Raw genomic sequence first — 24444 nt, forward strand, 5'->3', positions numbered from 1 at the left:
TCTTTTTTTTTTTTTTTTTTTTTTGCCAGACAGAGTTAGACAGTGAGAGAGAGACAGAGAGAGAGGTCTTCCACCCGCTGCTTCACTTCCCAATTGGCCACAACTGCCGGATCCCGAGCCAGGAGCTTCCTCCAGGTCTCCCACGTGGGTGCAGGGGCCCAAGCACTTGGTCATCTTCCCCTGCTTTCCCAGGGCACAGCAGGGAGCTGGCTCGGAAGTGGAGCAGCCGGGACTCGAACCGGTGCCCACACAGGATGCCGGCAGTGCAGGCGGAGGCTTTACCCGCTACTCCACAGCGCCGGCCCTCCGCGATTCCTGCGTCCTTGTCCGTGCGGGCTCCTGGGCTTGGCGGTCAGCTGGCCGTGGACAAAGTCCCGCCGATGCCCGGGGCGCCCCCGACAGCCGAGTGGCCACCCCGCGTCCGCAGCCGGCGGGGACGCTCCGAGCAGCTGCAGAGCCGCAGCCCGTCCAGCGCCGCGGCCTCGGGGTCCACCGGACAGAGGCGGTCGTGCCGGGTCTCGCTTTCCTGGGCCCCGGCCGCGCAAGGGTCAAGGGGCGTTGTCACAGCAACAGGGGACGCCACGGCGTGCGCCCACCCTCCAGTTTCCTAGACGACCGAGGAGCCCGGGGAGGCGGAGCCGTCGGCCCTGACGGACAGATCCCGGCCCGCCCACCTGCGTCGCGGTCAGCCCCGCAGCCCCGCCTCGCGGGATCTCGCGAGGTTTGAGCTCGCGTGGCGCCGCAGGGGCCGACGGTTCGGCGGCCGCGCTGCAGAGGGCCAAGATGGCGGCGGCGGCGGCCTCGCTTCGCGGAGCGGTGCTGGGCCCGCGGGGCGCGGGTCTCCCGGGCGCGCGTGCCCGGGGCCTGCTCTGCGGCGCGCGGCCCGCGCAGCTCCCGCTGCGGACGCCTCAGGTGAGCGCTGGCCGGGGCCTCGGCCGCCGCGCGGCTCCGCATCCCGGTGAAGGTCACGGCGGGGAGGCTCCGGGCGCGCGCCGGGGCGGGCATCAGGGGGCGCAGCCTGGCTCCCAGCGCCCCCGGCCCGGCCCGGCCCCTGCCGCCCGCCGACTTTGGCGCCCGCGAGCCGGGCCGGGCGCCGCCTCTTCCCTCCGGCGAGGCGCCCGGTCCGAGCGTGGGGGCGGCGGGCGGGCTCGCTGCCGGGCGGGCTGGGGGCTTCCTCCGAGGGGGCGCCCTGGGCGGCTCCCGCCGCCGGCTGTGCAGACGGGGCTCGCGTCCCTAAGTGACCCCAGCCTGACCTCGGCCAGCTGCTGTGACCTTGGCCTGCCCCGGGATCTCTGGTCGCCTCGGCCGGACCCCCAGCTCGGAGCCGAATCGCGGCCTGGGGGTTAGCAGCGGCGGGGGCCGGGCGTCCCGGGGAGGGCGTCGGTGCCCTGCTGTCCGGCAGGCGCTGAGCGGAGCTCTTGCAGGCAGTGTCCTTGTCGTCGAAGGCTGGCGCTTCCCGCGGCCGAAAGGTGATGCTGTCCGCGCTGGGCGTGCTGGCGGCAGGGGGTGCGGGGCTGGCCGTGGCTCTGCACTCGGCCGTGAGCGCCACTGACCTGGAGCTGCATCCCCCCAGCTTCCCGTGGTCTCACCGCGGCCTGCTGTCTTCCTTGGACCACACCAGGTGTGCGGCAGGCGGGCTGGGGTGCTCTCTGGGCGGACCGAGGCGGCGGGCTCTGGCGCCCCTAACGCTCTCCCCCCTCTCCAGCATCCGGAGGGGCTTCCAGGTGTACAAGCAGGTGTGCTCGTCCTGCCACAGCATGGACTACGTGGCCTACCGCCACCTGGTGGGCGTGTGCTACACGGAGGAGGAAGCCAAGGCGCTGGCCGAGGAGGTGTGGGGCCGGGCGGGGGCCGGGCGGGGGCCGGGCGGGGGCCGGGGCCGGGCGGCCGCAGGGTAGTGACAGCTGTCGGCGGCAGGTGGAGGTCCAGGACGGCCCCAACGAGGACGGGGAGATGTTCACGCGGCCCGGGAAGCTGTCGGACTACTTCCCCAAGCCGTACCCCAACCCCGAGGCTGCCAGAGCCGCCAACAACGGAGCCTTGCCCCCCGACCTCAGCTACATCGTGCGCGCCAGGTCTGGGGGTGCTCGCGGGGGCCGGGGGGGGGGCGGGAGTGCGGCCCCGCGCGGTGGCTGAGCAGCTGCGGTCTGGTTCCAGGCACGGCGGGGAGGACTACGTCTTCTCCTTGCTCACGGGCTACTGCGAGCCGCCCACGGGGGTGTCGCTGAGAGAAGGCCTCTACTTCAACCCCTACTTCCCTGGCCAGGCCATCGGCATGGCCCCGCCCATCTACACGGAAGTCCTGGAGTTTGACGACGGTGAGACCCCCTCCCCAACCCCAGGGGGCACCCCGTGGGCTCCCTGGCTGGGCATTCCGGAGCCATTCGTGCTCTGGGACGTGTCAGGGCTGGGGCAGCAGCTCCCAAGGATAACTCCCACCACTTGTCCTTGGCCTAGGCACCCCGGCCACCATGTCCCAGGTAGCCAAGGACGTGTGCACCTTCCTGCGCTGGGCGTCTGAGCCGGAACACGACCACCGCAAACGCATGGGGCTCAAGGTGAAAGGGCGGAGCCAGGGCCGCGGTGGGGGGCCGCGGAGGGGCCAGGCGCTCCCCTCCCTCCCCTGAGCCCGCTCTCTCCGCAGATGTTGATGATGGTGGGCTTGCTGCTGCCCCTCTTGTACGCCATGAAGCGGCACAAGTGGTCAGTCCTCAAGAGTCGGAAGCTGGCATATCGGCCACCCAAGTGACCTGTCCGGTGTGTGCTTGTCATCTTGCCTGAAGAGGCCCTCGGGCCCAGGAGCTGTCCCCAGCCTGAGGAGGCTTCAGCTGGCCCCCCCGGCCACGCCCTCTTCATCTGGGACAAGAGGGGAGGGGCGGGAGACCAGGGTGCAGCCTGGGGTCCTCGCGTCAGCCCCGTCACGGGAATAAATTAAAACTTGTCAGCGTATTCGATGGCGCTGTTCTGTGAAAGGCCTCTGTCCTCACAGGGCACTCTGGGACGAGACCGCCCCACCAGAGCTCCCAGGATGCCTTGGGCCCTGCGGCCAGCCCCGCCCTCCACCGGGTGGTACCTGGGTGGGTATGGGAGTGGGAGGGAGTGGCAGTATGTAGCAGGGTGGGTGTGCCCTGGCACAGGCTGGCCCTGGTCCAGGAGCCCAGCGACCTGCCAGCAGCAGCAGCCAGACACCGAGGAGCGGGGCCCCTGGGAAGGGTCTGGGGGGCGGGGGGCAGGGAACAGCCAGCCCCCTGCCGCATAAGCCATCAGCAAGAGTGCACTCCAGGGTCCCTTGGTTTCAACTGCACAGCTGTGGGAGGGAACAAGGAGTTTGTTTTTTAGGATTTATTTATGTGACAGAGTTACGCAGAGAGAGAGAGGTCTTCCATCCGCTGGTTCACTCCCCAGTTGGCCGCAATGGCCGGAGCTGTACCGGGGATCGAGGGATTTCTGACAGGACAGTGTCCTGGCCACCATGGCCGCTGGGTGGCCCAGGCCAGACTGCTGTTAGTGGCTGGGTTTAGACAGCAGCACGTCAGTGACAAGGGGGTTGTGTGACCTCAGTGGTAGCACAGGCTTGAAGACACCCCGGGTGGGTGGGCGGGCGGGCTGAGCTCCTCTGGGGTGCCTGCGTCCCGGGTGAAGTCCTGCCTCTGCTTTGCTTCCAGCTTCCGCTGCTCCCGGAAGGCAGGCGTTGGCCCAAGGGCTTGGGGTGCTGCGCCTGACTCTGGCTCTGGCGTGGCACTTGGGGAGGCAGCTGGCAGGCAGAGATCCCTCAGCCTTAAAAACTTTTTATACTCTTACCCGAAAACATCCCAAAGCCCACTGCTGCTGCTGCTGGTCTGTCATCCTGCCTGGAGCAGGAACGAGCGGAAGAGGACGGTGTGCCTAGGGGCCCAGAGGGCCTGCATGGGCGCCCCAGCCCCAGCCCGGTGGTCGGCAGCAGCCAGGGAGGCCCCTGGAGGCCCGGGGTCTGCTCCTCCGGGACTGGGGGCCCACGTCTGGGCTCCAGCAGTGAGGGCCTGCCCTGCCCCTCCTGCAGCTCTGGCTCCTCACACAGGTGGGGAAGGGGACACAGGCGCTGCTAAGTGTTTTTAATGACTGGCTGCGCTCCCTTCCCCCGAACCCCGAGTCTCCATCCCCTGAGAAGTTCACGCAGCAATCCAGGGCCCTGGGCCTTCAAGGACGTTGTCACCTGGGAGGAGAGACCAGTCATTCCTGCTGTGCTGCGGCCCCGCCCCCACCCCACCGCACCCCCAGTACCTGTGGTGGGTCTAGGTGGAGGCTGGGGGCGGGGGGTCCCAAACACAGGGCCGCTGGGTGCTGCACATCTCACAGCCAGGGCGGCTCAGCGCGTTGATGAAGGTGCAGGACGGACAGGGCCAGCCGGGCTGGGGAGGCGGGGACACAGCGGCTGCTTCCTGTTCCTCCCAGTGCCCACAGCTGCCCAGGCTCGGCCCATTCCCACCTTGCCCACTCAGGTCCCTGCCCACCTGAAGAGGGCTGGGGAGGCTGGAGCTGGCCAGCTGAGGAGCCCGGGGCGGCGCCAGTGGCTGAGGACACAAGTGTCCCGTGTCCCCACCTGTCTTCAGGGGGCGCTGAGGGCTGCATCCTGCAACAGGAGGTGGGGCTCAGGGCCGCCCCAGGCTGTAGCCCACCACCCGCCCCACCCACATCAGGGACTGGCCTGGGGCCTCTCGAGGGGCTGAGAGCAGGTAGAGGAAGGCGGGGTCCCCGTCCTGCCGGACGCCGTAGGAGGCCAGGCTGCGCTCAGGCACGCAGAGGCATCGCCCGATGACCCAGCGCTGCACCGCGGGCGGGAAGCCAAACTCCGAGAACACCTAGGAGCAAAGCGTCACGGCTGGGCGTGTCCCCGGGTGGCCTCCCCAGCGGCAGCCCTGGTTGTGCCCACCTGCTCCTGGAGCGCTGCGACGGTGCAGTGGGGGTGCACCTGCAGCGAGACGTGGGCCGAAGACGCCGTGGACGCGGCCGACGCAGCATCCTCGACCGTGACCTGCAGCCTGACCAGAACCAGAATCGGGATGGCCCGGGCCCTCGGGAGGGGCGGGGCTGGGTGACGGGAGGGGCGGGCTGGGTGACAGCGGCGTCTCGGGCCTCACCTGAGCGGACCAGGCGGAAAGCAGGACTCCTGGAGCTGAACGCTGAGGGCCGCGTGATGCTGGGCCAGGGCGGCGGCCGTCTGGGCCGCCCCCTCCTCATCCCCGTCTGCGATGGCCCTGGCCAGGCGTCCTACCAGCTCTTCTGCAGGGCGAGGGAGGACAGCTGTCCCAGCCGGGCACTCGCTGCTCCCCCAACCCTGCCTGGCTTCCTGCCCTTACCTTTCTCCATCAGGGCTCCAGGGCTCCAGGGCGGATCCGCCTCGGGTTGGGGGGCTTTGGGCGCGAGGGCCACAGGGGGACTGGGTGGGGAAACAGGGCACGTCCCTGGGCTCTGGGCTGGGGGTGGGCTGCCACTGCCTGGGAGGAAAGATGGCAATGGGCGGGGCCTCTGGCCAGGCCTTTGTCTTCTCACCTCACCTTCCCAAGTCGTCCCCTGCCTGACCCTTGCGGATGCTAGAAGTGAACTCGTGTGGTCTTTGGGACCTGGACACCTTCAGACCCCTTCTGCTGTTGGGCCCGCGTGCCAGCCCCACTCCACACAGGACGGCCAAAGCTGTCGGGGGCCCCCCTCTCCCCACAGCACTGCACACGCCCGGCCCAGTCCATGGCAGCTCTGGTGGCCTCGGCCCTCCCAGCCGCCAGTGCTGTGCCTGTGCGTCCAGGGCCCTGCAGAGCCCCTTATGGCTCTCGGCCACACGGCTCCTGCCAGGAATCTCGAATCTCACTGGTCTCACCCGCTCAGCAAGGCCCCTTCCAGCTCCCGCGCGCCCATTCTGTTCACAGCTAATGGGAGTTTGTTTACACTCTGTCCTCGATGTCTGCTTCCCTTCTAGTTGGTTTGTTTTAGACTTTATTTATCTGAAAGACAGAGGCAGAGAGAGGGGGCCACAACAGCCAGAGTGTGCCGATCCGAAGCCAGGAGCCAGGAGCTTCTTCCAGGCCTCCCACACGGGTGCAGGGTTCCAAGCACTTGGGCCATCTTCCACTGCTTTCCCAGGCCATAGCAGAGAGCTGGATCAGAACTGGAGTAGCCGGGACTAGAACCGGCGCCCATATGGGACACCGGTACTGCAGGTGCAGCTTTTACCTGCTACACCACAGTGCCTGCCCCCCTTCTAGTTTTTTGACAAGTGTGGGGAGGCAGAGGAAGCTTCAGGAGGGTGGGAGCTTGAGGCCTTATTCATGCTAAAGGGGCATCTGCAAAGACTTATGGTCTTGAGAGAAGTTTGTGTAAAATTTGCATGGATTCAAAAAATTTGGGGTGGGGCTACCACCTACAACACCGGCATCCCACATGCGTGCCAGTTCGCAGCCCAGCTACTCCATTTCTGATCCAGCTCCCTGCTAATGGCCTGGGAAAAGCAGTGGAAGATGGCCCAAGTGCTTGGGCCCCTGCACCCACGTGGGAAACCTGGAGGAGTCTACTAGCTTCAGCCTGGCCCAGTCCTGGCCACTGAAGCCAATGGGGGGCAAACTGGCAGATGGAAGATGGGTATCTCTCTCTCTCCCTCCTCTTTATAACTCTGGCTTTAAGACAAGATTTTATATATATATATGGCCAGCACTGTGGCGTGGCGGGTTACGCTTTGCCTGCGACATCAGCACCCGATGCTAGCACTGGTTCCAGACCAGCGGACCTGGCTCTCTGCTGGATCGGCGGGAGATAGCCAAGGGCTTGGGCCCCTGCACCCATGGGGGAGACCTGGAAGAAGCTCCTGGCTCCGGGCTTCAGCCTGGGACGACCTGTATGGCCATCTAAGGAGTGACCCAGCGGACGGGAGATTCTCTCACTCTGCCTTTCAAATAAACTAAAACAAAAAAAAGATATTTTGTACCAAATAAGCTTCTCTTTTAATTTCAATTTTTCTACGAATTTTTTAGTGCCCTCGTATCTGGTGGGTGACTGACTGCCTGGGCCTCTGGCACATCACTTGTCTGGTCTGCTTTGTGTGTCCTCCTTCCCTCCCTGGTGTACGCCAGGGGCCTGGCCCTCTCCTCTCTCCTGATGATCTTGGATGACTGCTACTCCCAGATGCCTCGGACCAACCCCCTGCCGTCCTCTCACACAGGCCCTCTACCCAGGAACTCTGCACTGCCACTGAAACAGCGGGAACCCAACTCACTTCGCCACCCAATCATCTCACACCCTTCCTCCCCGCCATCTGCACCAGCCAGTACCACACAGGGCCTCACTGAGTCAGAGCAGTGTGAATCTAAGCCGGTCACTCCACCACCCGACACCACCGCGCTCTCCAGGGGACACCCGTCACTCCACCACCCGACACCACCGCGCTCTCCAGGGGACACCCATCACTCCACCACCCTACAGCACTGCGCTCTCCAGGGGACACCTGTCACTCCACCACCTGATACCACCACTGAGGGGACACCCGTCACTCCACCACCAGACACCACCACACTCCAGGGGACACCTGTCACTCCACCACCCGACACCACCACTGAGGGACACCTGTCACTCCACCACCTGACACCACCACACTCCTGGGGACACCTGTCACTCCACCACCCGACACCACCACGCTCCTGGGGACACCTGTCCCTCCACCACCCGACACCACCACACTCCTGGGGACACCTGTCACTCCACCACCCGACACCACCACACTCCAGGGGACACCTGTCCCTCCACCACCCGACACCACCACACTCCTGGGGACACCTGTCCCTCCACCACCCGACACCACCACACTCCAGGGGACACCTGTCACTCCACCACCTGACACCACCACACTCCTGGGGACACCTGTCACTCCACCACCCGACACCACCACGCTCCTGGGGACACCTGTCACTCCACCACCCGACACCACCACACTCCTGGGGACACCTGTCACTCCACCACCCGACACCACCACACTCCTGGGGACACCTGTCACTCCACCACCCGACACCACCACGCTCCTGGGGACACCTGTCCCTCCACCACCCGACACCACCACACTCCTGGGGACACCTGTCACTCCACCACCCGACACCACCACTGAGGGGACACCTGTCACTCCACCACCTGACACCACCACACTCCTGGGGACACCTGTCACTCCACCACCCGACACCACCACACTCCAGGGGACACCTGTCCCTCCACCACCCGACACCACACTGCTGAGGGACACCTGTCACTCACCACCCGACACCACCACACTCCTGGGGACACCTGTCACTCCACCACCCGACACCACCACTGAGGGGACACCTGTCACTCCACCACCCGACACCACCACTGAGGGGACACCTGTCCCTCCACCACCCGACACCACCACACTCCTGGGGACACCTGTCACTCCACCACCCGACACCACCACACTCCAGGGGACACCTGTCCCTCCACCACCCGACACCACCACACTCCAGGGGACACCTGTCCCTCCACCACCCGACACCACCACACTCCTGGGGACACCTGTCCCTCCACCACCCGACACCACACTGCTGAGGGACACTCCACCACGCCCAGGCCCTGTGTGCTCTGCCTCTCCACACCTGCGTGGTTCAGTGCCGCTCAGCCTCTACCTCTGACCCTGTCTCCATCTGCTCCCTCCTGGACCCTCCGCAGGCCCCTGCTGAGGGGAGGGCGGGCCCAGCCCCCCACTCTCATCCGGGGCTGGGAGGCCGGGCCACCTACCATTCTGGCCCTCCATGGCGGCGCCCTGGACCAGGGCTGCCCACCGCTGAGCTTCCTGAGGGTTGAGGAAACGCAGGCTCATGGTGCCCGGCCCTCCTGGGGGGGGCTGCAGCTCATGCTGGCCGGGGCCTCGGACGGTGTAGCAGACGGAGTCCAGGGGCCACTGCCAACTGACCTGAGGAGGAGAGTCCAGGCTCAGGGCCTCCCACCCGGGCCCCGCTCATCACGACGCCGAAGGACCGGAAGTGACAGCGGGAGGCCACCTGCACGGTTCCCTCCTTTCCGCGAGTCGGGACGCGGGTACCCGCACGACCCCCGGGTTCCAGTGAGAAAACACAAACTGGGCAAAGCATGCCGCCCTCACTCACCGCCCCCGGCCCCGCGCCCTGCAGCTCCAGCCTGAAGCGGCCAGGCCGCGCGGGGTCCGCGCTCAGCTGCAGCCTCCGCAGCTGCGCCTCGGCGTCGGGCGCGGCGCCCAGCGGCCTCACGGCGGCGTGCACGGCCAGGAGCGCCGCGGCCGAGCCCGGCTCAGAGGACGCCACCACCGCCCCGCCGGCCGGCGGCGCCATCTCCAGTCCGGCTGGGCCGCGGCGCTCCGAGTCCGCTTCCGGGTGATCGGGCCGCCAAGCGCCCGCACCGGCCAGAAACGCGAGCCGCGGGCCCGGGGTTCCGGGGCGGCCAGCTGACCCGCCCGCTTGGCCTGGCACGCACACGGTCCGGGCGAGGCCAGCGGCCGGTCCGAGGCCTGAGCGGGACAGCCGAGGAGGCTACGTCTGAGCTGGGGGCCGAGGCACCGGCCACAACTGGAAGACAGGGTCGGACGGGCGGGACGCCGGCCTGGCGGCGAGTACCTGCCAGCGCCGCTCCGAACACCTCCCTTCCCACCGGCGCCCGGCAGCCGGGCAGGGGCCCCGCCTACACCGCGCGCTCGCGGGGCCGCGGCCCCTGGGAACTGGGTCGGCGACCCCCTCCCTTCAGGGGCGGAACGGGGGAAGCCGCGACCAATGAGTGCCAGCGAGGAAGGCGGGTTCGTAGGGCCAGGGGAGTGACAGGCAGGTCCTCTAGCCAGTAGCAATGCAAGTAGGACTGAGCGGCGGGCAAGCCCACCAATGGCTATTCGAGCTTTGGATCCCGGAGGCTGGAGCGGGCCATTCACAGGCGTGAGGCCGGGCCTGACGGACGCTTGTTGTTGTCCGGCTGGGGGAGGCGGAGGTCGCTGGTTCGCTCGCTCGCTGGGCCGATCTGTGGCGGTCGGCGGCAGGTCGGTCGCGAGAGCGGGCGCTGTGCAGCGGGGTGAGGCTATGTCGCGGTGGCAACCCGGATGGGCCGGCAGGGCCGGGAGTAACGGGACGTCGCCGCGGAGCTTCCCCCGGATACAGTGCGGCCTGCGCGCGGGCCACGGCGCCGCCCTCCGGTCCTGAGGCGCCCTCGCCGCGCGGAGCCTGTCGCGCCTTCGCACCGTCCCCCGCGCCTAGCGGCCCGGCACGGCCCGGCCCAGCCCAGGCAGGTGGGTGTCCGCCCTGTGCCCCTCAGCCCCCGGCGGCCGCGCCCGGCGCCCGGCGCACTGCCTCCTGGGACTTGAAGTCCGGCCGCGCCGGCGCACTGCCTCCTGGGACTCGGAGTCCCGGCCGCGGCAGGTGCGCCGTGCACGGGGCCGGGGTCTCCACGCCCGCGGGGCTTCTCCCGCTCCCTGCCGGACGGCAGCGCGCAGGAGGGCCCCTTGGCGGGGCCCCTAGGTTCCTGACCGGCGTGCAGGTTCTTGCCTGCGTTGGGGAGCCGCAGCCCGTGGTGGGGGGCCGCGGCTTTTTGTGGATGGGGAGGGAGAAACTGAACCAGCAGCTCCAGGGTGAACAAGACCCCCAGTGGGCTCCCAGCCTGACCCCGGAAATGGCGGGGCAGCGCAGGGGTGTGGCGGAACGGGGGCCGGGGGCTGCCACCCCCGGGCGACGGGACATCCCCGCTGCTCTGGCTGCTCGGAGGCAGGCTGGGGACAGGCCACAGCGGCTCCTCCTAGCGGGAAGGTGTCCATGGCCGCGCCTGCTCGCCCTAGGCAGCACCGGCCCCTCCGGGGCACCGCCCCTCCCAGGACATGAAGCTGCTGGAGAACTCCAGCTTCGAGGCCATCAACTCGCAGCTGACTGTGGAGACCGGGGACGCGCACATCATCGGCAGGTGAGGCCAGCGTCTCCGGGCCCCCGGGCCCCCTGCCCCGGCCCGAGCTGGGCCTGGAGGCCCGGTGCTCCATGGTCCCGCCCGCGCCCCTAGGATCGAGAGCTACTCGTGTAAGATGGCGGGAGACGACAAGCACATGTTCAAGCAGTTCTGCCAGGACGGGCAGCCCCACGTGCTGGAGGCGCTGTCCCCACCCCAGACCTCGGGCCTCAGCCCCAGCAGGTGAGCGGCGCGGGGTGGGGGTAGGGGGCAGCCTGGGACGGAGGCTGGGCGGGGGCTGGGCTGGGGAGCGTGGGACGAGGGTGGGACAAGGCTTTGCCTGTTGCAGGCTGAGCAAGAGCCAAGGAGGTGAGGACGAGGGCCCGCTGAGCGACAAGTGCAGCCGCAAGACCCTCTTCTACCTGATCGCCACGCTCAACGAGTCCTTTAGGCCCGACTACGACTTCAGCACCGCCCGCAGCCACGAGTTCAGCAGGGAGCCCAGCCTGAGCTGGGTGAGGGTCGGGTCCCCCAGGCCGCCCCCGCCCCCGCCGCCCACCCGTGCCGCCCCGGGCCCCCGTCAGCTGTGCTGTGCCCGCCCCAGGTGGTGAACGCCGTCAACTGCAGCCTGTTCTCGGCCGTGCGGGAGGACTTCAGGGCCCTGAAGCCGCAGCTGTGGAACGCGGTGGACGAGGAGATCTGCCTGGCCGAGTGTGACATCTACAGGTGGGCCGGCTGCCCGCAGGTGGGGCCCGTGCCCGCGCCCCGGGGCCTCACGCCGCCCCTCGCCCTCACCCCGCAGCTACAACCCAGACCTGGACTCGGACCCGTTCGGGGAGGACGGCAGCCTCTGGTCCTTCAACTACTTCTTCTACAACAAGCGGCTCAAGCGCATCGTCTTCTTCAGCTGCCGCTCCATCAGGTTGGTCCGCCCGGCCCGGCCCGCGGCAGAGCAGGGGGAGGGGAGGAGGGGCTGAGAGCGCCCCCGTGTCTCCGCAGCGGCTCCACCTACACCCCCTCGGAGGCCGGCCACGAGCTGGACATGGACCTGGGGGAGGAGAGCGGGGGTGGAGGCAGTGAGGCCGCGGCCGAGGAGACCAGTGCCATGGAGGACAGGTGTGTGACGGGGGCTGCGGCTCAGGTCCCCAGGGCCTGGGACGGGTGGGACGGGGGCGGGGGTCCTGTGCCCGGCCTCCTGCGTGGTGGCCCCTCAAGGCTTGCCGTGTGCCGACCTCTGCCAGAGTCCCGGTGATTTGTATGTGACGAGGAGGAGAGCAGAGGCCCCAGCTTCATCCAGCTTCAACCAAGCCTGGACCTGCTCCGCTGAGGGTCCCAGGGCCGTCCCAGCTGCTGGCCAGACCCTGCACTGCCCAAGGCCACTCCTGCCTAGCCCTTTGGCTGCAGCCTGTGGACTCCACTCAGCCACAGGCTCCTGCTGCCCACACAACCGCCACAGGCAGGGGCGGCTGCACCACAGAGTTTATTTTTGTACTTCCTTCTGGGCCGACGGTCGCAGACCCCTGCCAGCGGGACCCAGCGGTCACCGGCTTTGACCTTGGGTGGCCCGTGGCGCCCACCTGTGCCCCCCACCTCGCCCGTCGGGCCGCGTGCACTGAGTGTCACTTCGCTGCAGCTCATTTGTTTCAAATAAAAGTTTGCGTGACTCGGTGTGGACCTCATTGCGGCGCGGGGGCGGGGCCTGCGTGGGGGCGGGGCCTGCGTCCGCTGGAATCCTAGCAACGGCCCCTGCCCGGGCGGCTCCCAGGGCTGTTGGACCCTCGGCTGCCAAGATGGAGGGGGAGGCCCTGGACGCGAGCAACCCTCTATCAGCCGAAGGCGACAGCCTGGTCTTGGACGTGGACCTGTACGACACGGACACCTACGACGTCCCAGACCCCGGGCTGCTCTCAGAAGAGGACGGTGAGGCCCTGCCGGGGAGCGGGGCCCGCGGGGGCTGGGCCCCCGGGCTGACGGCGCCTGCCGCCCACAGAGCTGTACTTCACCGAGCCGGAGCGCAACCTGCAGTTTTTTGCCAGCAACCAGAGGTGGCAAAACCTGACCTTGCGCGCCCGCGCCCGCCAGCTGTGGCTGCTTCTACGCACGGGCCTTCGCGACATCGTGGAGAAGGTGCAGCCTGTCCCAGCGCGTGCGGGGGCCCCCAGCGCAGACTCCCCAAAACCCCGGGCAGCCGCGCTCCTCCCGTCGTGACCGCAGGCCTGCCGTCCCCGCCCGCAGGAAAAGAGGGCCGAGCTGCGCGTGGCGCGCCTGACGCACGGCTTGGAGCCCCTGCGCTGCCTGGAGGTCGCAGCCGGGCCGCGCTCCGTGGCGCTGGACCCCGTGGGAGGACGCTTGGTGGTGCTGGACGGCGAGTGCCGCCTGCACCTGCACAGAAAAGACGGCTGGGCGCAGGGCAAGCTGCTGGCCCCCGTGGCTCTTACGGGGCTGGTGGCCGTGCTGGGCCCTCTGGGTGCGGTGGGCTGCTTTGTAGGCTGGGGTCCCCAGGGGCTGGCCATCCTACGGCCTGACCTCAGTCTGCTATGGCTGAGCAAGCCTGGGGCAGACAGACCGCCGAGCGACGAGACCACTTGCTGCCTGCCGGTGCCCGACCTGGGGCTACTGCTGGTGGCCCAGGCGAGCGGCGGCCTGGCGCTTTGGAAGTTCCGCTCAGGCGGTCGCCGCCTGGTGCCGCGAGGGTCACCCCTGCAGCCACCGGCCGGCCTGGAGGGGCCGCTCCAGCGCCTAGCTCTGTGGCCTGCGCCACCCCACTGCGTCCCGCGCTGTGTGGCCGCCTACGGCTCTGCTGCTCTCACCTTGGACCTTCAGGAGTGGGCGCTAGTGGACGTGCGCCGGGATCTGCACAAAACGTGAGGACGCCTGGGCGCAAGCGGCCGTGAGATGGGGCCTCTGGGGAGAGCCACGGGCGGGGCAGGGGGCGCGCCAGGCACGCACGCCACCACGCCGCATCTCCCGCGCCCACAGCACCATCTCAGACCTGGCGTATTGCGAGGATGCGGAGGTCATGGTGACGGCCTCGCGGGACACCACAGTGAAGGTGTGGGAAGCCGACTGGCAGATCCGGATGGTGTTCGTGGGCCACACAGGTGGGGTGCGGCGTCTCCGCCAGCCCTGGCCAGGCTTTGCTGCACTCGCCACAGCCAGGCCGACGACGCCCTAACCCTCCGGGCGGATGCGCCCGAGTGACCCGCGCCCCTCCCGCAGGCCCAGTGACTGCTATGACCGTGCTCCCGAACACAACGCTGGTAGTGTCCGCCTCGCAGGACGGCACGCTGCGCACGTGGGACCTGCAGGCGGCGGCGCAAGTGGGCGAAGTGTCTCTGTGCTACTGGTGTCAGGATGCGCTGTCCGCGCGCGTGAACCGCCTGCTGGCCCCGGCTGGCCCCGGCTGGCCCGTGCTGTCGCTGTGCGCCACCGGCGTGGGGCTGTGGTGCCTGCGAGAGCTCCACTCACCGCTGGCACAGCTGCCCGCACCTGTGCTGCACCTGCAGGTGGCGCCCCCGCTGCCCGCGCCTGAATACCCGTCGCTGCCCACGCGCCTCGTGTGTGCGTGCGCGGACGGCTCGGTCTACCTGGTGTCGGCAGTGACCGGGCGCTTAGTGAGCGCACTGCTGCTGGAGCCCGAGGACCTGGCGGCCAGCGTGGCCTACTGCCTGCCCCGCGAGGCACTGTGGCTGCTGACGCGCGCCGGGCACCTGGTGCTCGCCAACGCCGCGCGCTGCCCCATGCGCGTGCTGTACCGCTCGCGCCCGCCGCCGCCCCCGGCGCCGCAGCCCTGCTGCCTGCACCTTTACAGCCACCTCACGGACCCCAGAGCCGCGTTCGCCTCCTGGGAGGCCGTGCGCGAGCGCGGGGGCGAGCCGCGCCACAGCGCCGCGTCCTGGGCCTGGAAGAACAAGAACCGGTGGGCGCCGGAGCTGGCCTGAGGGCTGGGAGGGCGGCCGGGGACCGGGCCCGCGCCAACACGCCCTGTGGCCACCGCAGGTACCTGCTGGTGGTCGGGTACTCGGACGGCTCGCTGTCGGTCCTCGAAGGGCCCACGTCCAAGGCCGCCTTCCACACGGAGGCACACAGCCCGGGCCCGGTCACAGCCATCGCATCCACCTGCAGCAGCATCGTGACTTCCGGTCAGTCCCTGCTGTCCCGCCCCAGGGCGGGTCTTGGCCTGGGAGACCCCCGGGGGCCCAGCCCCGGCTCCCGACACCCGTCCCACAGGCGGAGACCTGACGGTGAAGATGTGGCGCGTCTTCCCCTACGCCGAAGAGAGCCTGAGCCTGCTGCGGACTTTCTCCTGTTGCCACCCCGGCGCCTGGCTCTGCGCGCTGGGCAGACGCATCACCGTGGGCTTCGAGGCCCCGGAGAGCGCCACCTACGGCCTGGTGCAGTTCGGCCTGGGCAGTGAGCGGCGCTGCGACCACCGGCCCCAGGATGACCCCCTGGACCACATCACGGGTGAGGGCGCGAGCCAGTGGCCAGGCCTGGGCCGCCGTGCTGGCCTGCGTGCTGACCTGGAGCCCCCCGCAGGCCTGTGCTGCTGCCCCACACTCAAGCTCTACGCCTGCTCCAGCCTGGACTGCACCGTCCGCATCTGGACCGCCGACAACCGCCTGCTGCGGTGGGCAGGGCGCGGGGCCGGGCTGGGGCGTCCGGGTGGAGCACAGCTGCTGGGCTCCACTGGGGGGGCAGGTCCCGGCCCTGCTGCTGCCTCAGTTTCCCTCTCTGACTGGACTCTGGCCCCTGGGCACCCTGCAGGCTCCTGCAGCTGGGCGGTGCCCCGCAGGCCCTGGCCTTTTGCAGCAACAGTGGAGACCTGGTGCTGGCGCTGGGCTCCCACCTCTGCCTGGTGTCCCACAAGCTGTACCTGCCCACGTCCTACCTGGTTAAGGTGTGCGGGGAGGGAGGAGTTGACAGGGGGGCTGCTGCAGGTACTTGTCCCCCACCCAGGCCAGGAATCTGGGTTTCTCGCCCCTGTTCAGAAGCTGTGCATGAAGGAACCTGACGTGGTGGACGACCCCCCGCTGCCACTGACCAGCAAGGAGCTGCTGACTTCCGCCCAGCTGCAAAGGCTCGCTACCCTGCACGGGGTGGCCAGCCTCAGGTCTGCCCGCGGCTCTGCCCGGCCCTCCTGGAGGCTCCCCCCAGCCCTGTGGGGGCAGGAGCTGTGTGCCCCCAGCACCAGGGCCCCTCGGGGCTGGCTGCGAGCCAGCCCAGCCCAGTCCCTGCACCTCGCTTGCTCCTCCCCCCGCCCCGGGATGCCCCCAGCACCCATCCCCCTCTGCCTGTCCCTGTCTGCAGTGTGGCCTTGACCTTCGTCCGTCACCAGTCATCAGTGCCCCAGGAGCCGGTGTTGAAGGAGGTGGGGTGGGCCCTAAGACCCCTGACTCCCCAGGGCCCAGCTGTGACCCCTGCCCAGGCTTAGGCCACAACCCTTGGTCCCTGGGGCTGGCCCTGGGTCCTGGCACGTGCCCGGGTAGCTGTGGGCCAGGCTCGAGAGAGGACAGTCTGACCCCTGTCCACCTCCTCAGGACTTGGAGCCCCTCGTGGCCCGGGACAGAGACCTAAAGCAGCTGAGGCTGGGGCTGGTGGTCCCTGAAGCCCCGCCCCCACTTTCCAGGCAGCAGCGCCAGGACGCCTTTGACCGTTACCTCCGTTTGATCCACAGCCCCGGCCTGCTGGTGGGTGTGGGGCCACCTCCAGCCACCCCTGACCCGGGGCTTCCCTCTGCCCCGAGACAACTCAGCCCGCCTGCTCTGTCACCCCAGGACTTCCAGTCTGCAAGGGCATCCCAGGAGTGGGCCACTGCGGCCTTCGGCCTGGAGAGAGAGGCCGGGGACACTGTGTCGCCCAGCGCCAGTGTCCAGACAGCGCCAACAGCTCTGCCCCCACAGGCCCTGGAAGCCCGGGCCCGGCGCTTCGCCCGCCCTCCCCGAGTCGCCCTGCCCCTGCTACCCACCCAGCACAAGGTGCACAGCAAGGTGTCCCAGGTGAGGCCCCGCCACTCCCCACCCAGCCTGACCCCGCGCCGGCCTCCCTGCCCCGTGACTCTTGTGTTGTCCCAGCTTCTAGTCCGCTCCTCCCTGAGCTACGAGCTGGGCCTCGGGCTGGACATGCTGCTGGAGTCGGAGCAGGTCCGGCGGGAGATGACCGTGGGCCCTGACTCACTGTCCTACCTGCAGCACAGGGTAAGGGGCCTGGCGGGTGAAGGTACCCGGGGCGTCGGGGGCCGCGCTGTGTGCTGAGCCCGTTCCAATCCCCCTCCCCAGATCCCACTGCTGCTGAGGCGACGGCCCAGGGAGCCCCTGTCCAAGCTCAGGGGCTTCTTTCCTGCCACCCCATACCCCCACAAGGTGAGGCCAGGACCCCCTCTGCCACACAGCTTCCTGTCCCTGTCTGGCCCGCCTTCGGCCCAGCTCAGGAGCCTGCACCAGAGTCTGGGGGCTGCCAGCAGGAGCCTCCGCTGGCTGGGTGTGGGCATCCCCTTCGGCTCCTCCTGGGTGACCTGAGGCCCCACCCTTCAGGGGAGCAAGGCTGAGCGGAGCTGGCCCTCCAAACCCGCCAGGCTCCTGGGCAGGCCTCGGCGCCTCTCCTGCACCTGCCTGGGGCATGACTGGCCCTTCCCTGGGAGGGGACCACTGTCCGCTCCTGCCCTGCCCCCACCAGCCATGGTTCTGAGACTTCCCCCTTCCAGGGCTCAGGGCTGAACCCTGCGGGGGGGACTCTCAGAACCAGCACCCGCTGGCCCCACAGGACTCTGTCTTCATGTACCACAGCTGACGGCACACTGACGCCCCTCCACCTGGCCTGCCTGTCTATGGGCTGACGGGGGGGGGGGGCACTTTGGCTGGTGGAGCTGGACTGGGGGCTGAGTGGGGTCGTGTGGGTGACTAGCGTGGGCTGGGGGACCTCGGGGCCTCAGCCCACCCTCCTCTGCCTGCCCCCAGGGCTGCCCGCTGCCCATCAGCTTCCCAGGTTTTGTGCCCAACTCCATGCTGCTGCAGCAGATGTGGCTGCCTGCCGAGGTCAGCTGCCTGGGATCCCTGGCCCAGCTCGCCTCCCGGTTCCGGAGACGCAAGGCAAGGGGCAGGGCGGGGGGCTCGCCGGCCCGGGGAGGGCTCTGCCGTGCCCACCGCCCGACGGACGCCGCCTCTCGCCCTCGGCTTTGCAGCCAGGTGGGAGCCGCGGCGACGACCTGTGGCTGCATCACCCCCGGCGGTCCAGCGCCAGGTGGAAGGGGCGGTGGCTGCAGTGGCTGCGCGGGAAGGCCAGGGCCAAGGAGGAGGAGGAGGAGGAGGAGAAGGTGGTGATTTTTCTGGAGGAGGATGAGGAAGAGAAACCGGAGGAGGAGGAAGAAGGGGAGGAGGAGGAGGAGGAGGAGGAGGAGGAGGAGGAGGACTTGAGAGTGGTGTGCTCCTCGGCGACCCTGAGCCCACAGAGGCTGTGCTCTGAGCAGCGGCTGGAGTCCTTGGAGCCCAAGCTTTCGGTACAGGCCCCAGGCTGCCACGGGAGGCGTGGGTTCGGTACAGGCCCCAGGCTGCCACGGGAGGCGTGGGTTCGGCATCCCCGGCGCCAAGAAATGGGGCCTGCAGCGACCCTGCCTCCCCCAGAGCACCGCAGAGCTGACCCCGGAAGCCCTGAGCTCCCAGCAGACCACCAGGACCAAGACGGGCGCCTACCCTCAGTCCCAGTACCCCCGCACCCGCACACTGTGGGAGGAGCGCTACGGGCACCTGCCCAAGTTTCTGCACTTCTTCGTCAGCCAGAACTGGTTCAAAAAGCTGTTCCCCGTCATCACCCTAGAGGTAGGAGGAGCCCGGGATGGGTGGGCAGCAAGGCTGGGGCGGGGCACGAGCTGGGGCCCAGCACGCCCCCACCGCAGGCGTATCCAGAGATGGGCACTGTGGAGGGACTGGCCTCGGTGCTGCTGGACATGCTGCCCACGTCCTCCTGGGCAGACCGCGTGCACATGCTGCACGCTCTGCTGACCCTGCTGCCGGACCTGGGCCACGGCCTCCGCAGCCAGCTGCGGGACCTCCTCCTGCATCTGCTTAACTTGGACCAGCCCCCCAGCTTCCAGGTGACCGCAGGGCTCGCCACGCCCCCAGCCTGCCCCGCCCCAGGCCCCCTCCTCCTCCAACCGCAGCCCGGCTTCCGGCTTCGCCCAGGACCCCACTCAGAAGCAGTTCGTGATGCTGGCACTGCAGCTGCTGCTGGCCTGCTTCCTGGAGTCGAACGACACGGTGCTGGAGCTCATGTCCTACTTCCTCTACTCGCCAGACCCCTGCCGGTGCGTCCCGCCCCCGCCCCCCCCCCCAGCCCTGCCCGGGCCCTGCCGTACCACCTGTCCTTGCCCCAGGCCAGAACTCAAGAAGCTGATGGACAGGCTGGGCCTGCAAGACCCGCAGGGCTTCCTGTTCAAGGAGATGCTGACCTGGGTCCAGGGTGCCCAGCTCAGCTCCAAGTCCACGCTGCGCACACTGTGCTGTCAGAAGCTGGAGGGCATGATCCAGCAGCTGCAGGTCCTGCTCACCCCCCTCCCAGGCTCCTCCAGGACGTGGGGGCAGAGCTGGGGGGGGTGGCACAGGCGCTGCCCGTCCAGGGCATCCTTCAGGATCTCCCTGGGCAGCTGCAAGCCTGCGGCGGGGGGGGGGGGGGGGGGTGCGGGGCGGGGCGGCTTAGAGGCAGGGAGGCGCGGTCAGGGGGTCAGGGGCGGGGCACCCATCCCCGCAGCTCTGAGCGCTTCTCCGATTCCTGCAGACAAGAATCACGAAGGCGCAGGGGGCCAGGCCAGAGCCCTCAGCGCCCCCCACTCCTCCCAAGGAGGCCCCCTTGAAGGCTGCGCCGCCGGTGTCCCCCGTGCCCTGGCGGCACCTCCTGGAGCCGCCCTTGCCGGCGGGTGCGGGTGCGGGTGCGGAGCTGCAGGCCCAGCCGGTGCGCAGCCGGTGGACCAAGCGCGCGCTCTCCGAGACGCTGCAGAACTTCTGCGGGACGCCCAGGCCCAGCTGGCGCTCGCCCGCGTCCCCGGCGCTGCCGGAGAGGCCGCAGCTGCCCCACGGGCAGATGCTGGACCTCGGCTGCATCGACGCGCTCAACTACTTCTGCGAGCAGCAGCGGGCGCAGCAGCTCATCCTGCTCTGGGAGGAGGCGCAGCGCCTGCGCTCGCCCGAGCCCAACACCGTGGTGCGGCCGCCGCACGACCGCAGGTGCGGGGCGCGGCCCGGGCGGCGGGGGCGGGCGGCCACGGGGCCGGCCCGGCTGACCGGCTGCCCCCGCCGTCCCCAGGCGCTGCCCCATCCTCCGGCTCCAGGAGGCCGAGGTCCACAGCTCCGAGGAGCGGCCGCCGAGGGGTGAGTGCGCGGGGCGGAGGCGGGACCGCCACCCCCACCCTCATGCCTGCCGGCACCCTCACCGCCCTGCCCCTGCCCCCGCAGGCCGGATGCCCCCCGCGCTCCGCACTGGCCGCACCCGCCCCCTCGACGGCTCCATCCGGGCGCTGAAGCTGCCGCTGCCGCGGGTGGAGGTACAGCCGTTCCCGGCGGGGTGGCCACAGCCCGCACGCCCGCGGTGCCCGCTGCCCCTGCAGCCCGGGCTGCAGCGCTACTTCGTGCCGGGGCGCGCAGACCCGGACGGCCTGGGCTGACCGCCTGGCCGACCCCTGCCTGCCCCCTCGCGTCTGGAATAAAGCCCAGGGCCACAGCCAGCAGATGGGGCGTTGCCTCCACCTTTGCGGCCCGGGCTCGGGGTGGGTGGCCTGGCGGGGAGGCAGGCAGCTCCAGGGCTGCCAGGGTCACGCCCGTGGCTGGATGTCAGTGGGAGAGGCTGGCTGTGGGGAGGGGTCACCGGGCGGGCCAGGGGAGGCAGCAGGTGTGTGTGGGGTAGGCGGCAGCTGGCTGCGTCTTGGGCACTCTCCCAGCAGTCCCTGGAGATGGGTGCTGTTGTGGGGTACAGGGTCACACACGCCTTCTGAGGGGACCCCCAAGACTGCACGCACACCTTGGGTGCCCTGCCTTGGGCTCTCAGCAGTGACTTCCTGTAAATTTCCTGCCTCTGGCTATGGTTAGGGGCCTGCTCCTTCCCTGTGGGCCTCAAGCCCACCGCCAGGTGAGCTGACCCCACCCCCACCGCGCCTCCCTGTTCCGGGATGAGAGCAAACCCTTTCTAAGGTATGGCACAGGCAAGCACAGCAAGTTTGAAACATCACACACCCACAAAGCAGTCATAAAGGAAACAATGTATCTACACAGGAATTTTTAATTTTTTATTTCTTTTTCTTTTTCTTTTCTTTTTTTTTTTTTTTTGACAGGCAGAGTGGACAGTGAGAGAGACAGAAAGGTCTTCCTTTGCCGTTGGTTCACCTTCCAATGGCCGCCGCGGCCGGCGCACCGCGCTGATCCGATGGCAGGAGCCAGGTGTTTCTCCTGGTCTCCCATGGGGTGCAGGGCCCAAGGACCTGGGCCATCCTCCACTGCACTCCCGGGCCACAGCAGGGAGCTGGCCTGGAAGAGGGGCAACCGGGACAGAATCCGGTGCCCCGACCAGGACTAGAACCGGGTGTGCCGGCCCCGCAAGGCGGAGGATTAGCCTATTGAGCCATGGCGTTGGCGGAATTTTTAATTTTTAAAAATTTATTTATTTATTTACTTTTGGACAGGCAGAGTGGACATTGAGATAGAGAGAGAGACAGAGAGAAAGGTCTTCCTTTCCGTTGGTTCACCCCTCAATGGCCACTGCGGCTGGTGCGCTGCGGCCGGCGCACTGTGCTGATCCGAAGCCAGGAGCCAGGTGCTTCCTCCTGGTCTCCCCTGCAGGTGCAGGGCCCAAGCACCTGGGCCTTCCTCCACTGCACTCCTGGGCCACAGCAGAGAGCTGGACTGGAAGAGGAGCAACTGGGACAGAATCCGGCACCCTAACTGGGACTAGAACCCCGGGTGCCAGCGCCGCAGGCGGAGGATTAGCCTAGTGAGCATTAAGGGAGTAGGAAGGGGGGCTCTGCCATCCGTCCAGAGCGAGTAGGCAGTCCCGCAGTTGACAGCAAAACCCACACAGCCCTGAAGGAAAACGCACAAGAAGTCCAAGAGGCACATGGAAACATTACAGACACATCAGGGCCCACGCTGTGGCCTAGTGGGCTAAGCCTCCGCCTGTGGCGCTAGCATCCCATATGAGCTCCACTTCCAATCCAGTGCCCTGCTAATGCGCCTGGGAAAGCAGCAGATGATGGCCCAAGTGCTTGGGCCCCTGCACCCACGTGGGAGACCTGGAAGAAGCTCCTGGCCTGGGATCGGCCCAGCTCCAGCTGTTGCAGCCATCTGGGTAGTGAACCAGTAGATGGAAGACCTCTCTCTCTCTCTGTAACGCTGTCTCTCAGATTTATTTGTTTGTTTGAGAGGCAGAGTTACAGAGAAGCAGAGCCTGAGCCGATCCCAAGCCAAGAGCTTCTTCTGGGTCTCCCACGTGGGTGCAGGGGCCCAAGCACTTGGACCATCTTCTGCTACTTTCCCAGGTGCATTAGCAAGGAGTGGGATCAGAAGAGGAGCAGGTGGGACTCGAACCAGCACCCATATGGGATGCCGGCACTGCAGGCGGTGGCTTTACCTTCCGTGCTACAGCTCAGGCCCCAGTGAATGAAACATTAAAAAAAAGACAGACCCGGGCCGGCGCCGCGGCTCACTAGGCTAATCCTCCGCCTAGCGGCGCCGGCACACAGGGTTCTAGTCCCGGTCGGGGCACCGGATTCTGTCCCGGTTGCCCCTCTTCCAAGCCAGCCCTCTGCTGTGGCCAGGGAGTGCAGTGGAGGATGGCCCAGGTGCTTGGGCCCTGCACCCCATGGGAGACCAGGAAAAGCACCTGGCTCCTGGCTCCTGCCATCGGATCAGCGCGGTGCGCCGGCCGCAGCGCGCCAGCCGCGGCGGCCATTGGAGGGTGAACCAACGGCAAAGGAAGACCTTTCTTTTTGTCTCTCTCTCTCACTGTCCACTCTGCCTGTCAAGAAAAAATAAAAAAAAAATAAAAAAAATAAAAATAAAAAAAAAAAAAGACAGACCCATGTCTGGGTGTACACACACGTGCACACACGCACACGTGCACACACACATACACACACATGGCTTCACCCTCAGCAACTGAGAACCGCTGTGACAAACGGCCATTGCTCACTGGGCTGCCTACACGTGAGAACCTGAGACTCACCAGGCTGGAGGCCTGCCGTGGGCTCGCAGTCTCTGCACGGGTGGGGCAGCCCAGGAGGTCGGAAGTGACCCCGCCGTCACTCGGGAGAAATGCATCAGGCTCCGCCAACAAGACTGCAAATCAGCCTCAAAGTAGCGCCCCAGGGTGTGGGTTAAGGCACCACCTGGGACACCCACACCCCGTCCTGCAGTGCCCGATACTACGGGGCTACCAGGCTGGGCTGAGGTCAGGGGCCAGGAACTCAACCACCTCTCCCCCATGGCTGGCAGGAGCCCAGCTCCTGGGGCCGGCACCGGCTGGCTCCGAGCTGGAGTCGGGAGTGCACTGGTCGTCCTAACCGCGAGACTAAATCCCGCTCCTCCCCAGACTTCCTGAAGTACCCTTGCAGAGCCTCGTGTTCCACTTCTAGAACATTCTCGAAACAACAGTGTGCAGGTGAGAATAGATGGCCAGGGCGCAGGATGGGACGGGGGGTCCTGCACGAGGGGAGCTCTATGACCAGCTTTTTAAAGGGATCCATTTCCTCATTTGAACGCAGAGCGACAGAGCGAGGAGGAGCAGGGACAGAGCTTTCCCACCCGCTGGTTCACTTGGGCCATCACTGCTGCCTGCCAGGATGTGCGTTGTCAGGACGCTGCGTCCGGAGCAGTAGCTGGGACCTGAACCCCTGCTCTCCCAACATGGGACACAGGCCTCCCAAGCAGCGACTTAACTGCTGAGCCAATGGCCACACACCAGAGGCTGCGATCTGCCCATCTGTCTTGGGACTCTGGGGGGTGCCCGTCCTGGTGACCACATGGTGGTACTATATATAGGCCTCCCATGGCATCAAAGCAAGCATGGGCCTGTGGGAGCCAGAGGGCCTGACCTGCACATCTTGGGCGCAAACAAAAGTGCCCACCAGAGGGCGCCATTTGCCCAGATTGTCCGCCTGGCGCCCCCTTTTCCTCCCTTTCGGTGGGACACAAGGTCAGGTCTGGATGAGACCATAAAGTGCCCGCCCAAGGGGCCACCCTGGGCAAGTGCCAGTTCTGGGAGTTTGTGGGGGCTCTCCTGGGCATTTGTGCCCTTGATGTAAAAGAATTAAATAATTACATCCGCCTGTTAAAGGGGTTTATGCAACGTGCAATCCACAAGGCAGGACAGGCCCTTGGCCTAGTGGTGAAGGTGCCTGCGTCGCGTGTGGGAGTGCCTGGGCTGGCGTCCCAGCCCTGCTCCCGACTCCAGCTTCCTGCTGTGTGAACCCTGGGAGGCGCTGGTGATGGCTCAAGCACCTGGATCCCTGACACCCAGGTGGGAGACCTGGGTGGAGTTCCCAGCCCTGGCTGT

The 24444-nt window shown here is 67.7% G+C and overlaps 5 protein-coding genes across 12 annotated transcripts; 3 read left to right on the forward strand and 2 right to left on the reverse strand.

Moving 5' to 3' along the window:
- The first annotated feature begins 730 nt into the window (after nucleotides 1-730).
- On the forward strand, nucleotides 731-2949 carry CYC1 (cytochrome c1). The gene is made up of 7 exons (XM_051831303.2): nucleotides 731-912; nucleotides 1425-1621; nucleotides 1706-1832; nucleotides 1918-2075; nucleotides 2158-2318; nucleotides 2458-2558; nucleotides 2645-2949. Exons 1-7 carry the CDS (start codon nucleotides 784-786, stop codon nucleotides 2747-2749), a joined length of 978 nt encoding a protein of 325 aa, XP_051687263.1. The 5' UTR covers nucleotides 731-783; the 3' UTR covers nucleotides 2750-2949.
- A 378-nt stretch (nucleotides 2950-3327) lies between these two features.
- SHARPIN (SHANK associated RH domain interactor) lies at nucleotides 3328-9677 on the reverse strand. Of its 4 annotated transcripts, none has more exons than XM_070075664.1 (9): nucleotides 9132-9600; nucleotides 8764-8938; nucleotides 5337-5474; nucleotides 5118-5259; nucleotides 4910-5018; nucleotides 4685-4838; nucleotides 4491-4609; nucleotides 4261-4388; nucleotides 3328-4192 (listed from the first exon to the last, which is right to left on the reverse strand). In XM_070075664.1, exons 1-8 carry the CDS (start codon nucleotides 9330-9332, stop codon nucleotides 4272-4274), a joined length of 1155 nt encoding a protein of 384 aa, XP_069931765.1. In that variant the 5' UTR covers nucleotides 9333-9600; the 3' UTR covers nucleotides 3328-4192; nucleotides 4261-4271. The 4 variants fall into 4 exon arrangements, with proteins under 4 accessions (XP_069931765.1, XP_051687267.2, XP_069931764.1 ...); XM_051831307.2 differs by having other exon boundaries at nucleotides 3328-3754; nucleotides 9132-9599; XM_070075663.1 differs by lacking the exon at nucleotides 8764-8938 and having other exon boundaries at nucleotides 3328-3754; nucleotides 8939-9677.
- On the reverse strand, nucleotides 5427-8736 carry LOC138850033 (SUMO-interacting motif-containing protein 1-like). The gene is made up of 3 exons (XM_070075730.1): nucleotides 8731-8736; nucleotides 8374-8647; nucleotides 5427-8214 (listed from the first exon to the last, which is right to left on the reverse strand). The coding sequence occupies exons 1-3, from the start codon at nucleotides 8734-8736 to the stop codon at nucleotides 7553-7555; spliced, it is 942 nt and encodes a 313-aa protein (XP_069931831.1). The 3' UTR covers nucleotides 5427-7552.
- A 233-nt stretch (nucleotides 9678-9910) lies between the features above and the next one.
- Nucleotides 9911-12578, forward strand: MAF1 (MAF1 homolog, negative regulator of RNA polymerase III). 2 transcript variants are annotated; one of them, XM_051831305.2, is made up of 8 exons: nucleotides 9911-10270; nucleotides 10814-10935; nucleotides 11029-11157; nucleotides 11264-11429; nucleotides 11519-11640; nucleotides 11717-11836; nucleotides 11914-12030; nucleotides 12156-12578. In XM_051831305.2, the coding sequence occupies exons 2-8, from the start codon at nucleotides 10853-10855 to the stop codon at nucleotides 12175-12177; spliced, it is 759 nt and encodes a 252-aa protein (XP_051687265.1). In that variant the 5' UTR covers nucleotides 9911-10270; nucleotides 10814-10852; the 3' UTR covers nucleotides 12178-12578. The 2 variants fall into 2 exon arrangements, with proteins under 2 accessions (XP_051687265.1, XP_051687266.1); XM_051831306.2 differs by having other exon boundaries at nucleotides 10818-10935.
- Nucleotides 12579-12698: 120 nt separating this feature from the next.
- WDR97 (WD repeat domain 97) lies at nucleotides 12699-24224 on the forward strand. Of its 4 annotated transcripts, none has more exons than XR_007913494.2 (26): nucleotides 12699-12834; nucleotides 12905-13041; nucleotides 13150-13778; nucleotides 13894-14015; nucleotides 14134-14833; nucleotides 14914-15056; nucleotides 15145-15381; nucleotides 15454-15544; nucleotides 15682-15814; nucleotides 15906-16027; nucleotides 16225-16285; nucleotides 16455-16604; nucleotides 16692-16913; nucleotides 16989-17111; nucleotides 17193-17276; nucleotides 17871-18002; nucleotides 18095-18409; nucleotides 18534-18728; nucleotides 18806-19003; nucleotides 19092-19213; nucleotides 19283-19445; nucleotides 19684-20129; nucleotides 20209-20273; nucleotides 20358-20446; nucleotides 23482-23550; nucleotides 23654-24224. XR_007913494.2 is itself a non-coding variant. In XM_051831215.2 (26 exons), the coding sequence occupies exons 1-26, from the start codon at nucleotides 12705-12707 to the stop codon at nucleotides 23776-23778; spliced, it is 5100 nt and encodes a 1699-aa protein (XP_051687175.2). In that variant the 5' UTR covers nucleotides 12699-12704; the 3' UTR covers nucleotides 23779-24224. The 4 variants fall into 4 exon arrangements, 3 of the variants coding, with proteins under 3 accessions (XP_051687175.2, XP_051687176.2, XP_051687178.2); XM_051831215.2 differs by having other exon boundaries at nucleotides 23385-23550; XM_051831216.2 differs by lacking the exons at nucleotides 23482-23550; nucleotides 23654-24224 and having other exon boundaries at nucleotides 20358-20739.
- Nucleotides 24225-24444: the final 220 nt, after the last annotated feature.

Source organism: Oryctolagus cuniculus, chromosome 6, assembly GCF_964237555.1.
Source record: "Oryctolagus cuniculus chromosome 6, mOryCun1.1, whole genome shotgun sequence".
In the NCBI taxonomy this organism is placed as follows: domain Eukaryota; kingdom Metazoa; phylum Chordata; class Mammalia; order Lagomorpha; family Leporidae; genus Oryctolagus; species Oryctolagus cuniculus.